The sequence below is a fragment of the Trachinotus anak genome, unplaced genomic scaffold, assembly GCF_046630095.1.
Source record: "Trachinotus anak isolate AG129_WGS33_773 ecotype Australia unplaced genomic scaffold, CSIRO_AGI_Tana_v1 ptg000019l, whole genome shotgun sequence".
Taxonomy (NCBI): domain Eukaryota; kingdom Metazoa; phylum Chordata; class Actinopteri; order Carangiformes; family Carangidae; genus Trachinotus; species Trachinotus anak.
The window spans coordinates 20,121,132-20,133,229 of NW_027273870.1; the positions used below are offsets into that span (position 1 = coordinate 20,121,132).

The window sequence follows — 12,098 nt, forward strand, 5'->3', positions numbered from 1 at the left end:
AGGCAATGAGCTTGTCCCTGAGAGCAGACCAAAGAAGTCACAGGGATCCTTATCACTTAAATTAATACAGTGCACATGGTGTGGCCTCACCAGCTAAAGGCCAACCATCCATCCATCCTAACCATAGTAACTGTAGTCAAGGTGAGTTTCACTTTCTGTGACTCATGGGGATTAGCCTGCCTGTATATATAGGCTCAGCGTCTCTCTCTGAACAATACACGGACTGCTGCAGTGCACACCCTGTTATCAGGCTGAGGGAGGCCGCTGCTAATCAGATCACACCCATAAGCTAACTGCATTAACGTGTTGTGATAGTCGCCACACAGAACGAGCAGCTCACTGATGTGTTTAAGTGTTTGTCTAGGACGTGTGAATGTTCGTTTGAACCAAAAACGTCAACCACATGGTGGCACTACACTAAATGCCAGGTTATCATCAAGGATTTATCCTCTGTGGACCACAAATATCTGTACAAAACTGCATGGTAATCTATCCAGTAGTTGCTGAGATATTTCAGTCTGGACTAAAGTGGTGGACCAACTGAACCCCCATCACTGCCATCTCTAAAGCCATGCCACTAGTGTGGCTGAAATGATACAAATAAACATATAAGTAGAATATAAATGTGTGTAGCATGTGCTGTTTTGAAACTCTGCAGAGTATTAAGGATCTTGCAGGTAGTGCAGGTTAAAGTGCTCAGTTCAACAGATCTGTAAATCCATCCAGCAGCATTTGAAAGGAAAATACGTGTTGAGTCTAATAAACAAATGTACAGATCTGCCACTCGCCTTGTCAGAGACTGAGTGTACATTTGTTCTGACAGCATCTTTCTGGCCATTAGGGCTACTTTAGGCCTCTGGGATCAATACGGTGAACAAACACACATCAGTGGAGAAGGCCATCTACTTCTTCTCTTCATTAATAATGAATCAGACTCTGCTGACCCATCTGCCTCTTGATTAAGACCCCCTGACTCCCGAAACAACAGGAGCACACACTGACTGAAACACTGCTACATAAACAAATGCATCTTACAGCCACTCATGTAGCTTCTGTACTTCACCCAAAGAGAGAAAATTAGATTTAGAAATTAGTTAGTTAGTTGGAAATGAAGAAAAGGGAAGAAAAGCCAGTAAATCACAGTTAATAAAGTACGCCAAAGGAAAAAAAAGAATAAGGAAAAAAAAAACGCAAGTTAGGGAAGACAAAGAAACATACCTCATACAATTTTTAAACAGACATTTCTCTCATCTTTGCTTTTTTTCTTGTGAAATCGTACTAGATACTTTTGACTATTTAGGCCTCTGAGATTGTGAAAAATCATTCCTTGTTTCAAGTGTTCATAGCTCACAAAAATATATAACCTTTGACAAGGGGTCGCAAATTAACATTGGCTATTTATCATATATGTTTTCATTGTAAATATACTAATGTTCCATGCATGTGAGAATGTGACAGGGGGAATTAGGTCAGGGATCAACAGAGGACATTGACTTTTGTGGACAGAGAACTGGATGGCGAAAGACCATATATTTCCTCTAGCCCTCACGCATTACCATGAAATTGGCGACACATTTATCTTAAAAATAAACACCTGGCGATGCTTGAAAAACCCAGAAGGTCACGGAACAAAACTTAGTATTTAGACTCTTCTAATCATGTGGATTAAAAACACACACACATATATATATGTATTTAAACACAGTAGCTGGAAATTACATATGATGTCTTGATTTGTACAATGTGAACCAAAATTATCTATCTATATCTAGTTACCAGGACAAGAACAGCATCACAACAAATATGATGCAGATTGACATAAGTGTCTGAGTATTCTGAAAATATCTTCATAACAGTGGTACGTTTTTAAAAATGCTATTCTAGATATTTTTTTTTTTAGAAAACCGACCCTTGGGTGTGTGACTGTAATGTAGATACATGAGAGGCAGAAACTGAGGCTATAGAGCTAATCAGCGCTGTCAGATGTTTAGACACTTTGGTTCTCTCAGTGCCCTAATGGAGCAATGAGCTTTCCTCTTTCCTGTAGCCTTCGTGGTATCAGCTCCCTAAAGCCTGAAAAACTCGCACGAGAGCACTGGGAGCTCGACATTGCACAGATCCACACACTCTGTCTCTGTGTGTGTTTTTTTTTTTTTTTTTTAAGTAATCCTCTCCCTGTGTGCCCCACGTGGGAGCAGCACCAGATAATCCTCAAACAGTCGGACAGCTGTCATGTCAGAATCGTGCAGGACAACCTGCCACGACCGATCTGAGCGACAGTGATGTAACAGTGAAGAGAGGAAGCGCGGACTGGGAACACAAACAGCTCTTTTTAAGCTATTGTTAAAAAAGTCATTATGCGTCGCTGTGTAAATGACCCTGCCCTGCAGTGACAAGAAACAGCAGAAGCCGGTTTGTTAGGGGAAGCTGGTGGTCTTTAGGCGCTCTGTGTGTGACAATAACAGTGAGAGGTTCTGCGGTCACGTGCAGGCTCTCCAGTTACATAAGAGCATTTTAGGATTTCCAAACCATTGTCAGGACGAGTATAGTAATCATCCTTAACATCCACCAGCAGATTGTTTCCTAAAGCCTGTGCACTTAAATATGACAGATCTGAATCAGTGCATCAAGCATCAAATGACAAATACTGTTAAAAAAAAAAAAAAAAAAAATCATTCATAACACAAGTTGCTGTAATTAGGCCTGACTGCAACACAAAGCCACAAATGACAAATCCACTTATAAGTAAGTTGTAACGATTATTATAACATCAATCACTCCTCACATGTCCACAGTGTGCAAACTTAAGAGAAGGGCCGAAAAGTATCTTGTTGCAAAAAAAGAGACGAGGAATAGAATAAAAGAATCAACTGAAAATTAATTAGCAACTGTTTTTCTCAGTTTTATACCTTTGTAAACAAAATATTCTGCTGCTTTAAACTGTCTGTGGGACAAAACAAGCAGCTTAAAGATTAGAGTTTGGGCTTTGGGAAATTGTGGTGAGTGTTTTTACTACTTTCTGATGTTTTATGAACTAAACAATTTATATATTATTTCAAAAAATTATGGTTACGTGACATTAATCAATAATGAAAATAGATATATTAGTTGCAGCCCTGAAGCAGAAACTGTTTGGCTTTAAGATTCATAAGCAATAAACAACATCAAAGACTTTCTGGATAAGTTACATTAATAAATGTATCCATATTAAATGTTATTATTTAAAACATTGTAAATTGAATATTTTTTGGTTTTGAATTGTTGGTTGGACAGAACAATTTTGCTGACATTATCAAAGCCGATTTAGTCAAAAGTTATTGTTCTCCTACAAAACAAAATCCAGGGCATACTTTACAGGCCATTTAAGACTAGATCAACACATCTGGTCTTGATTGGTGCCAGAAAATAGTTGAAATCTGTCCAATACAAGTCTTTAGTACACCCTTTAGTGGTTTCACTTCATTTGCATGAGAGGAACTGCTGGTGTTGCCCTGTAAGGCTTCAGTACTGTCACAGTTTTCCCCTCAAATCCATTCACCAAATGCTATTTTAACACAATAGTAAATTAAAAAAACGTAATAAAAACACCACATTTTACTTATCGTATGATGTGGGATATTTGAAGATAAATATATCATAAAAGGAGGAATATTCCCAAGGTTTGTCGATAAAATTGTGTCTCAGATGTCTTAGATTTCTGAAAGAGACAGCATAAGTCAGCATCAGTAGTTCCATTGACAGTGTGAGAACAGTGGGATTAAATGTGACAGGACACAAACACCATGAAGTCACCTTGGCCCTGCTGGGCGGGGAGGCAGGACTTCATTAGGTTTAGTGAAGAGTGAACCACAGGGGGTGTGGTGGCGGAGTCAGAGACTTAAGGCCCCCGTGGGGCTTTGTTCTGGAGATATAGTCATGTATGAGGCATCATTTAGTGGCAACATCAGGTTCTCCACCACCACCTCAAGCCACATTGTCTGGTTTAAAGAGCTACAGAGGACATGCGAGATGATCTCATTCACCTTCGGGCTGTTTCGAACCTGTTACCAAATCAGTGATATAATCCAGCGAAAGGCCAAACAGGAATACATGATACACACAGAGTTTCAGTTGCTGCTAGAGGACACGAGTGCACACATTTATTTTGCTGCAACACTTAGTCAGTTAATCAATTTGTTTCTTCCAGCTTCTCAAATGTGAGGATTTTGTTTTTCTTTGTTTTGCATTGTTGTGGATTTCAGATCTGCAGGGTTTGGGCTGTTAGTTGGACAAAACAAGCAATGTGAAGATGGTATCTTGGACTGTGAGGGACAATATCGTGACCTTGTTCAGCCACGCTAGCAGCTCTGAGAAGCTGTACTTAGGCACAGTAGTACTTTGAGCCATTGTCATGGTGACAATGCTGACATACAGATGTTCAGCAAGAATAATGTTTATCATGTTAACTGGTTTAGTTTGGCAATGTTAGCACACGAACATTTGCTAATTAGCACTGAGAAGAAAGCACAGCTGTGGCTTATGGGAATGTCTTTAGTTTTGCAAGTATTTGGTCATGAACTAAAGTACCGGACAAATTACTTGACTTTTTTTTTGAGAGTAAAAAGTCAGCAATCACCAAAGTCATTAGTATTCATCATCTGGAGACCATGAACAATGTGTACAAAATTTTATGGCAATCCATCCAATAGTTGTTGAGAGTATTTCAGTCTGGATCAAAGTGTTTGGCCAACCAGCATTGCCATCCATTGAGCCACACCACTAGTATGGCTAAAAATTATTTATAGATTAATCATAAGGCAACAGGATATTACCATCTGGTTGTGTATCTACAATTCTGTAAGAACAGGCAGAGATCACCATCCTACACAGACAGGCCTCAACGTTCTGACCTGGACACATAATGACTTGTCACCCTTTAATTGGTTTCTTCACCTCTGTGTGGATTGACACCTACTGAGCCACAAAAACACCTTAGTTAGTAACTGTTCTGGAGCTTTCTATTATTATTTCAAATGATCTTCATCAGCAAGTGGGGTAGATCCAGTTATCAAGGAAATGTAAATGATTGAATTTCCATTTTTACTAAAGCACTTCAAGAACATCTCGTCGATGTTCACTTAACAGTTTCAAAACCTCAAACCCAATCTTTCCGTGACGATCATGTGATATGATTGAAAGCTAAATGGACCCAAAGATATTTAGTGTACTAAAAAAAGACAGGTGATTTTTCCATTTTAAGAACTTAGAATCAATATATTTAGGGTTTCTTTGCTCAGAAAATGAAAACAGTTAACGATCAACTAATCAGTTAACTGACCATGTGTTTCAGCAAATTAAATTATGTTCACTATCATACAAGACTGTGAAAACCAGAAACTATTAGAGAAGCTGGAAACATTGCAGTTTGGAATTTTTGCTTTTTGATTAATCAGTTGTCAAAAATGTTGCAGATGAATTTTCTGTCATTCAATTTATCAATGAATCGACTATTTCTTTCAGCTTTAGTACCATACTTGTATCATTTTGCTCATTTTGTGATTCCATGGGATTAAAAACACTTGCACACTTGCAGTTCAAGTACTACATTAGACTAAATAGCAGCAGGCTTCTGAGGTTATCAAGTCATAATGTTTGTCTAGAATACAGACTATACCGCCTGTTAGTTGATGATCACTTTATTGCACAACAGCAGCAGGAACATATTGCCTGGAGGGGATTTCTACCAGTCAGGTCTTCAGGTTCAAGGACGTATTTGCTCAAAAGTACACGTGCAATTCACAGCAGGTATTACAGCAGGAAGGACTTTGATACCTGTAACCAGCAGCGAGTTTGTGTGTCATGTTAGAAAGCTCACCTGGGCTCCAGTTACTGTTTTGACTTGGGTGACAGAGCAATACAGTACAAGATAAATAGACAATAACTGATCTGTCTTTTCCACAGGAAAGAGCTAAGGAGAAAAAAAAAACAATTGGGTCTCTGCTTCTGAGAATCTGAAGATCTGAGCGTCCACATAGCAAACTGCACAGGTCACAGTTTGGACAAAGTGGGAGAATCTCAGGTATGTGTTAACGGTCTGTGTGATAACATGCCAGAGATACAGGTTAGCGCTTTATGGCCCAACATGAAAGTGCACAACAGATTTCCAGAGAGGCACAGTAGAATTAAACAGAAGAGAGTTTAGTGTCTTCAAAAGCTACAAATTCCTCATTAAAAACCTTCTGATACCATCAAGATGTGTTGTTTCTCCCTTGTTAAAAGCCAACTACAGTTTATTTTAGGCTGGGAGTTCTCTCTGTCCCACAAGTGAAGACGTGTTGTTAACTTATTAGGTTAATGCTGATTTTGGCAGGAGCTTGCCTATTAAGTAGATGACAGGCTGACCTAGACTGATCTAAAGCTGGCATGACACCTCTACACACCAACAACACCACCAACACCAGCATGACTTAAAACTGCCACACTCGCTCTTCAACTCAGCGCACTACTGCCTCGTACAGTCTGAGAAAGTGCTCAAGTTTATGAATGAGAAGCTGGCGATTCAGGAGTACATCAAAGCCTGCAGATCATTAGCAACAGCCTTGATCCTCCTAAGGGCCTGAATGGAAATTAGCATTAAAGCTGAGAAGGAAAGCTAAAGCGCAACTGTCCTGCGCACTGATGAAAGTCGAGGTGAAGAAGTGGTCACAAGTCACGTCTTGTGGGAGTGAAGGTAAAGGCAGTGAACACTGTGTAGAAGTGGAAAACGGATAATAACAATAACACTGACACAGCGTCAACATGGCATAGGCCTGGAGCTAGAGCCAGAAGGCGATTAGCATAGGCTAGCATAAAGACTGGAAGCAGGAGGAAACAGCTAGCCTGGCTCTCACCAAAGTTAAAACACCATTAATGTTCATAATAAATATGTCGTCACACATTTGTTTAACATGTACACAGACAAATGCAAAAATGAGAACTTGTGGTTTTAGGTGAAGGTACATGCCGGAAGACTAAAGTCAAGCTAGCCCTTTCTAAAACCAGCTTCCAAGGCTAGATAATTCACACACTGTACAGCTAGTTTGTAATAAATACACAAACAAAAATGTACAAAACCACTTGCACAAATTCTTGTTTTTACAGAGAGAGAACCAGGCTAGCTGTTTGTTTCCAGGCTTTATGCTAAGCTAAACTAAATGTTTCCTGCCTCCAGCTCCACAATTAAAACACAGATATGAGAAGTAGTAAAATATTAAATCTATAGCTACATGACCTTCAGCACTTATGAAGAACATGAATGGAAAAACAACAGATATCTCTGAAACAAAGACATTTTTACACATGCTCTCATTTTGCTAATACCTAATAAATTTAACAAAATAAACCTTAAACAAAGGGCATGCCCTGGACCCGCCCCTGTGGAAATGATGTGCCATGCCACACTAGAAGAGCCAACTGGCACAAAGTCCTAAATTTCTCCCACTGTTCCACATGTGGTGAGCATTAGACTTGGGTCATTAAACATGGAGCTCTTAAACTGCTTTTTCTTTTGTCTTAAGTTTGTTTATGTCCATCCAGACAAACGTGAGTAAAAACAATAGATCCAAACCATCTGGTGAACTAGTGGCCGGACAGAGCAAAATTAATAGATTTCACTTAGAACTAATCATGTGTTTTGCAGACAGGAAGATAACATTATCTGCATGGGTGCAATAGAGTGTATTCTGGATATAAATTGAGGAAACTGTTGCTTACAGGACATATGAATTTGAAATCACTGTTTAGTGTGTAAGGATGCATAAAAGCAGCAAAAAAGAAAATGCCCATTACAGGTTCCCAGAGTGCAATGCGATCTTATTTTGTCCATCAAGTGATCCAAAACCGAACAATATTCAATTAACAACGATTTAAAGAAGTGAAAATCTCACCTTTGAAAAGCTTGGACCAGCTAATTGTTGGAATTTTTGCTCGATCGATGACCTAAACGATTAAGCTGTTATCAGTATTAGTGGGGATTCATTTCCTCTTGCTCAACAAATCAACTCATCATTTTAGCGCAACATATTAAGATTGTGTAATTAGTTCTCTTTCCATGTTCCCCCAGCACTAGTTAACATATTCAAACTACCTGTTTTCGTCTGACCAACGGTCCACCCCCAAAACATCCAGTTTACAAACATGTATAGCAAATAAAAAGGAGGAAATCATCACATGTGAGACAGACTAATCAATTATACTTGTTTTCTCTGCAATGCATATAAATATTGCGTAGTTCCAGCAGTAATTCGCATCAATCTTCCATAGATTTCCCTCTAAAAATAATCTGATTTAATGTTTTCTCGAGTGAGATGTGAGGATCTTCATCAGTCCTCCAAGCAAAATAAAGAATAGGTATGTTTTATTCGTACCTGAAACAATTAGTTGTTGACAGTTGACAGACAAATAATCTATTTTGATGATTATTTAATTGTTTTAGTCGTTTTTCCTAGCAAAAAATACAATATATCTGCTGGATTCAGCCTCTAAAATGTGAGGATTTGCTGCTTTCCTCTGTCATTTATGATGGTTTTTGGATTGTTTTTCATTTCATAATAGAAACCCCTCTCTGCATAAGGCAATAAAGTTCAACAGTACCACAAACTACATCCCCCACAATGATCATGAAGTTGAACCAACACTCCTCTAAAACAGTCCCAGCAACAATTGAACATTATGGTAGGATTTATTGCTGGACTGTTGTATAATTTGTACAAGTGAGCTGCCTAATAAACTGGCATCTGAGTGTATAACAGACATTTTTCACCAATTTGATGACATTTCATAGCCACGACAATTCATCGAATTATTATTATTAGCTGCAACCCTCGTTTTATTTTACATTGGTGGATTTCATTTGAAGTTATGTAGCTAAATGGGTCCTGGAAAGTAAAAAACAAACAAACAAACAAACAAAAAACATCGTGAAAGAAGCATCGTGGTCTCTGTGGCATGAAGTCAAAAACATGCACCTCCACACACGCTGGAAACCCGGACCCGAGGTGTGTGTTGGTGCCCGGCCAGAGGAGGCTGTGGAGCCGCATGGCAGAGCTGCACCGCCCGAAATAAAACTCTCACCGGGACGGTCCGTTTGTCGGTGCAGCGCTGGGAAAAAACGCGTCTGCAAACATGACAGGGGACATGCAGGACTTCACAATGAGGTGAACCCACCTTTGAGACGGTCATATGGTGCGAGACGCGTCGGCAGGTGGTGGTGGTTTTCCCCTGGAGAGGAGTCAGCGGAGCGGGGCGGCTGCGGTGGAGGAGCCGGTGGAGGACTTTCCAGAGCGGGGACGAGTCGTGTTATAACACCGGGGATTGTTGTTGCATGGTGGTCATTTACAAGTCATGATGCCCGGCCTGACCTTGAGAGTCCCCCCAACAAAAAAAATAAAAGCTTACAGACAGAGCATCTTCCTGGACACACCACAGCTACTATGGGGGGGGAAAAAAGAAAAACAAGAGCAGGAGGAGGAGGAGGAGGAGGAGGAAGAGGAGGATGAGGAGAGATGAGAGCACAGGATGCGACGAGAGGGGAGGAGGAGGAGGAGCAGGGAGGGGCGAGGCTATCCAGGTTGATTTAAAACATAGTGTGTCATTAAAGAGAGATAAAAATAACACAGAGTGCAAGTGGAGTCTCCAAAAACACACCACAATGTCAAACTAGGACCAACAAAAAACTAGGTTGAATTCTTTTCAGATATGTTTACATCAGATGTGTGTGTGTGTAGATGTAGATATTTAGCATGTAGGGCAGGATAAAACCAGACAAAAACAATCCATGTGATTCATTTGTTAATTTGTCTTTTCTGAAATACAGTATTATCAGAAGAATATGAAGAGCCTTATAAAAATTGGTCCAGTATTATAATCCTGAGCCCCGGTGTGGTAGAAGGGCCATGTGTCAAAATCTAGTTTAAAGGATATTGAATATTCTTGAAAAAGGTTGTGTTTAATCTAACTGACACACAGGGGAACCCGGGGCAGAGGTCACAGGTTGGTCTCTGTGTCTCTGCGGACGGTCGATAATGAAGCTGTCATGTGTGGCCTCCTGTGTGAAGGCAACAGGTTGAACATACACAGTGTAGCACGGGATAAAGGGAGGAAGAGGCGTCAGCAGAGGCAGTTTGCCCTCAGGGCCCTGAAGTGAATGGTGCTGCTGAAATGTGGTCAGTAGTGTTGTTGTACACTCACTGTACAATACATATCATAGTATTTGCATAGGTTCCATATAGTTCAAGGTGTGTGTGTGTGTGTGGATAAACTGTTCGTGTGCTTTCTGATATCTGTGTGAGGCTGTGCCGGCTGAATGCTGCCTTCACTGACAATTGGAACTTCATAGCAGAAATGCACAATACTCTATCATAATATAGTGGAAAACTATTTAGAAAATGTTGTGATTCTCAGCTCTCAGGTGACAAAAAGTAGATGCTAAACAGAGAAGAGTAAATACTTACCAACGGAACCAAAAACAGCAGCAGAAATGGCCAAATTAGCTTTTAGTCACCTTTTCAACATTGATAAACCAAGTCTCCTTCTTAAGAACATGCAATATGTTATTTCATGTGATGTTATTTCCGTGCTCATTTTTATTTGATAGTTTGTTGCCCCCCAGTGTTTAAACTCAGCCATTACAAGGTTCATGAAAGCCACACGGCCTTGGACAAGTGTCACACTCACTACCACTTACAGTCATTTTACTTATTATGAAAGAAAGATGACAATAATCTGTCAACATGATTGTGTTCATGCTTTTGCGGTGTGCCAAATGACCTTGTTTCACTCTTTGATAACTGAGGTCTACAGCTTGGACACAGCAGCAGTCTTTGTGGACAGAGCCGTGGATCGCTTCTCATTGCTTTGACACTAAATGCATACAGCCTCTAGATTTTTCAAATTTTTCAAAAAGACAAAAATGCATGAATTGGGACATGCAACAAAAGGGGCCTGTTTTCACATCTTGACAACCTCTATGAAAGACTTGTGCCAGGTGAGGAGACGGGGCAGATGAGGCTAAATCCACAAGGTTTTTTTGTTTTGTTTTTTAAATGTCTGGGACGATGTGGTGTTTTTCAGCATTCTCTTCCAGTCACACAGGGCAGGACAGTGTCTCTACATTACTCTCCATTTTTCAGCTCCACAGAGGAATTATTTTCCTCTTAGAGATAGACGATGACGGTGAGACATCTTCAGACATCCACCATGAAATGCTGGATGTCTGGACATGTCTGCAGAAGATGGCCAGGGATGGACCAGGCTACAAAACGATGCTTCACAGGTGTGCTGAAGAGACGATGTAAGGATGAGAGCTTGTGGCTAAATGCAGAGGACAGGGTTGACCAGCACTGTTTAATTTCTGTATCTGCAGCCACCCTACACTTGTGTGTATAGTGAATTTACTGTATATGATTTTGTGTTGCTTTACTAGAACTACTGAAGCATTTTGCAGCGTTTGCGAAGAATTTCAGCGACATTTTCTATAATTTAGCACAATTTATGCAGTAAAGAAATGTTCTGATCTGATGATCTCAAGTCCTCCACTTTCAGAGTCCTTTCTGGATTTGGTTCATATATTAACCCTTTGAATAATAAATGTACTATGAATTGAAATATTCAAGTAGGGTCATGTTTTTTGTACAGCGTGTACAGCCTTGTGGTAACATGGCACGCAGGATGTTTCTCCACAGGAGAAATCTTTTAGGTGTGGTTTACCAAAACCAAGAGTGAACTGTGTTATCAGTGTCCTCGTCACCCGGAGGCTCAGCGGTCGAATACTTGAGCTGCTTGGACAAGTTGTCTGGCTTCAAAATTCTCCCTGGAGTGTAGCTGGTTTGTTCATGTAGCCTCCACATGTGCACAAACAAAACAAGTTTTCTCAGAGGAGCTTTTACTGAAGAATGGAGCCAGGAGATTTGTGCCCTTCAGAATTTGTTTAGTTAGAAACACAGATTATACAAATGAAACCCAAAAATATTCCAACGCTTTCAAAAGCTGATCCTAGATCTGTGACACCACCGTTTCTTGGAAAACCTCTTGCTTTACCTTGAAAGTTATCAATTTTTTGTAAATCAAAACCAAATCTTGGT

At 40.0% G+C, this 12,098-nt stretch overlaps 1 protein-coding gene across 1 annotated transcript in view; it reads right to left on the bottom strand.

Annotated features, from left to right (window-relative positions):
* The window catches only part of coro2aa (coronin 2Aa), a 37,744-nt gene extending 28,352 nt beyond the window's left edge, over positions 1 to 9,392 (bottom strand). Inside the window, exon 1 of the mRNA XM_071505280.1 lies at positions 9,184 to 9,392. Coding sequence (XP_071361381.1) covers positions 9,184 to 9,198 — 15 coding nt within the window. The 5' untranslated portion in view covers positions 9,199 to 9,392. The remainder of the gene's footprint in view (positions 1 to 9,183) is intronic.
* Positions 9,393 to 12,098: the final 2,706 nt, after the last annotated feature.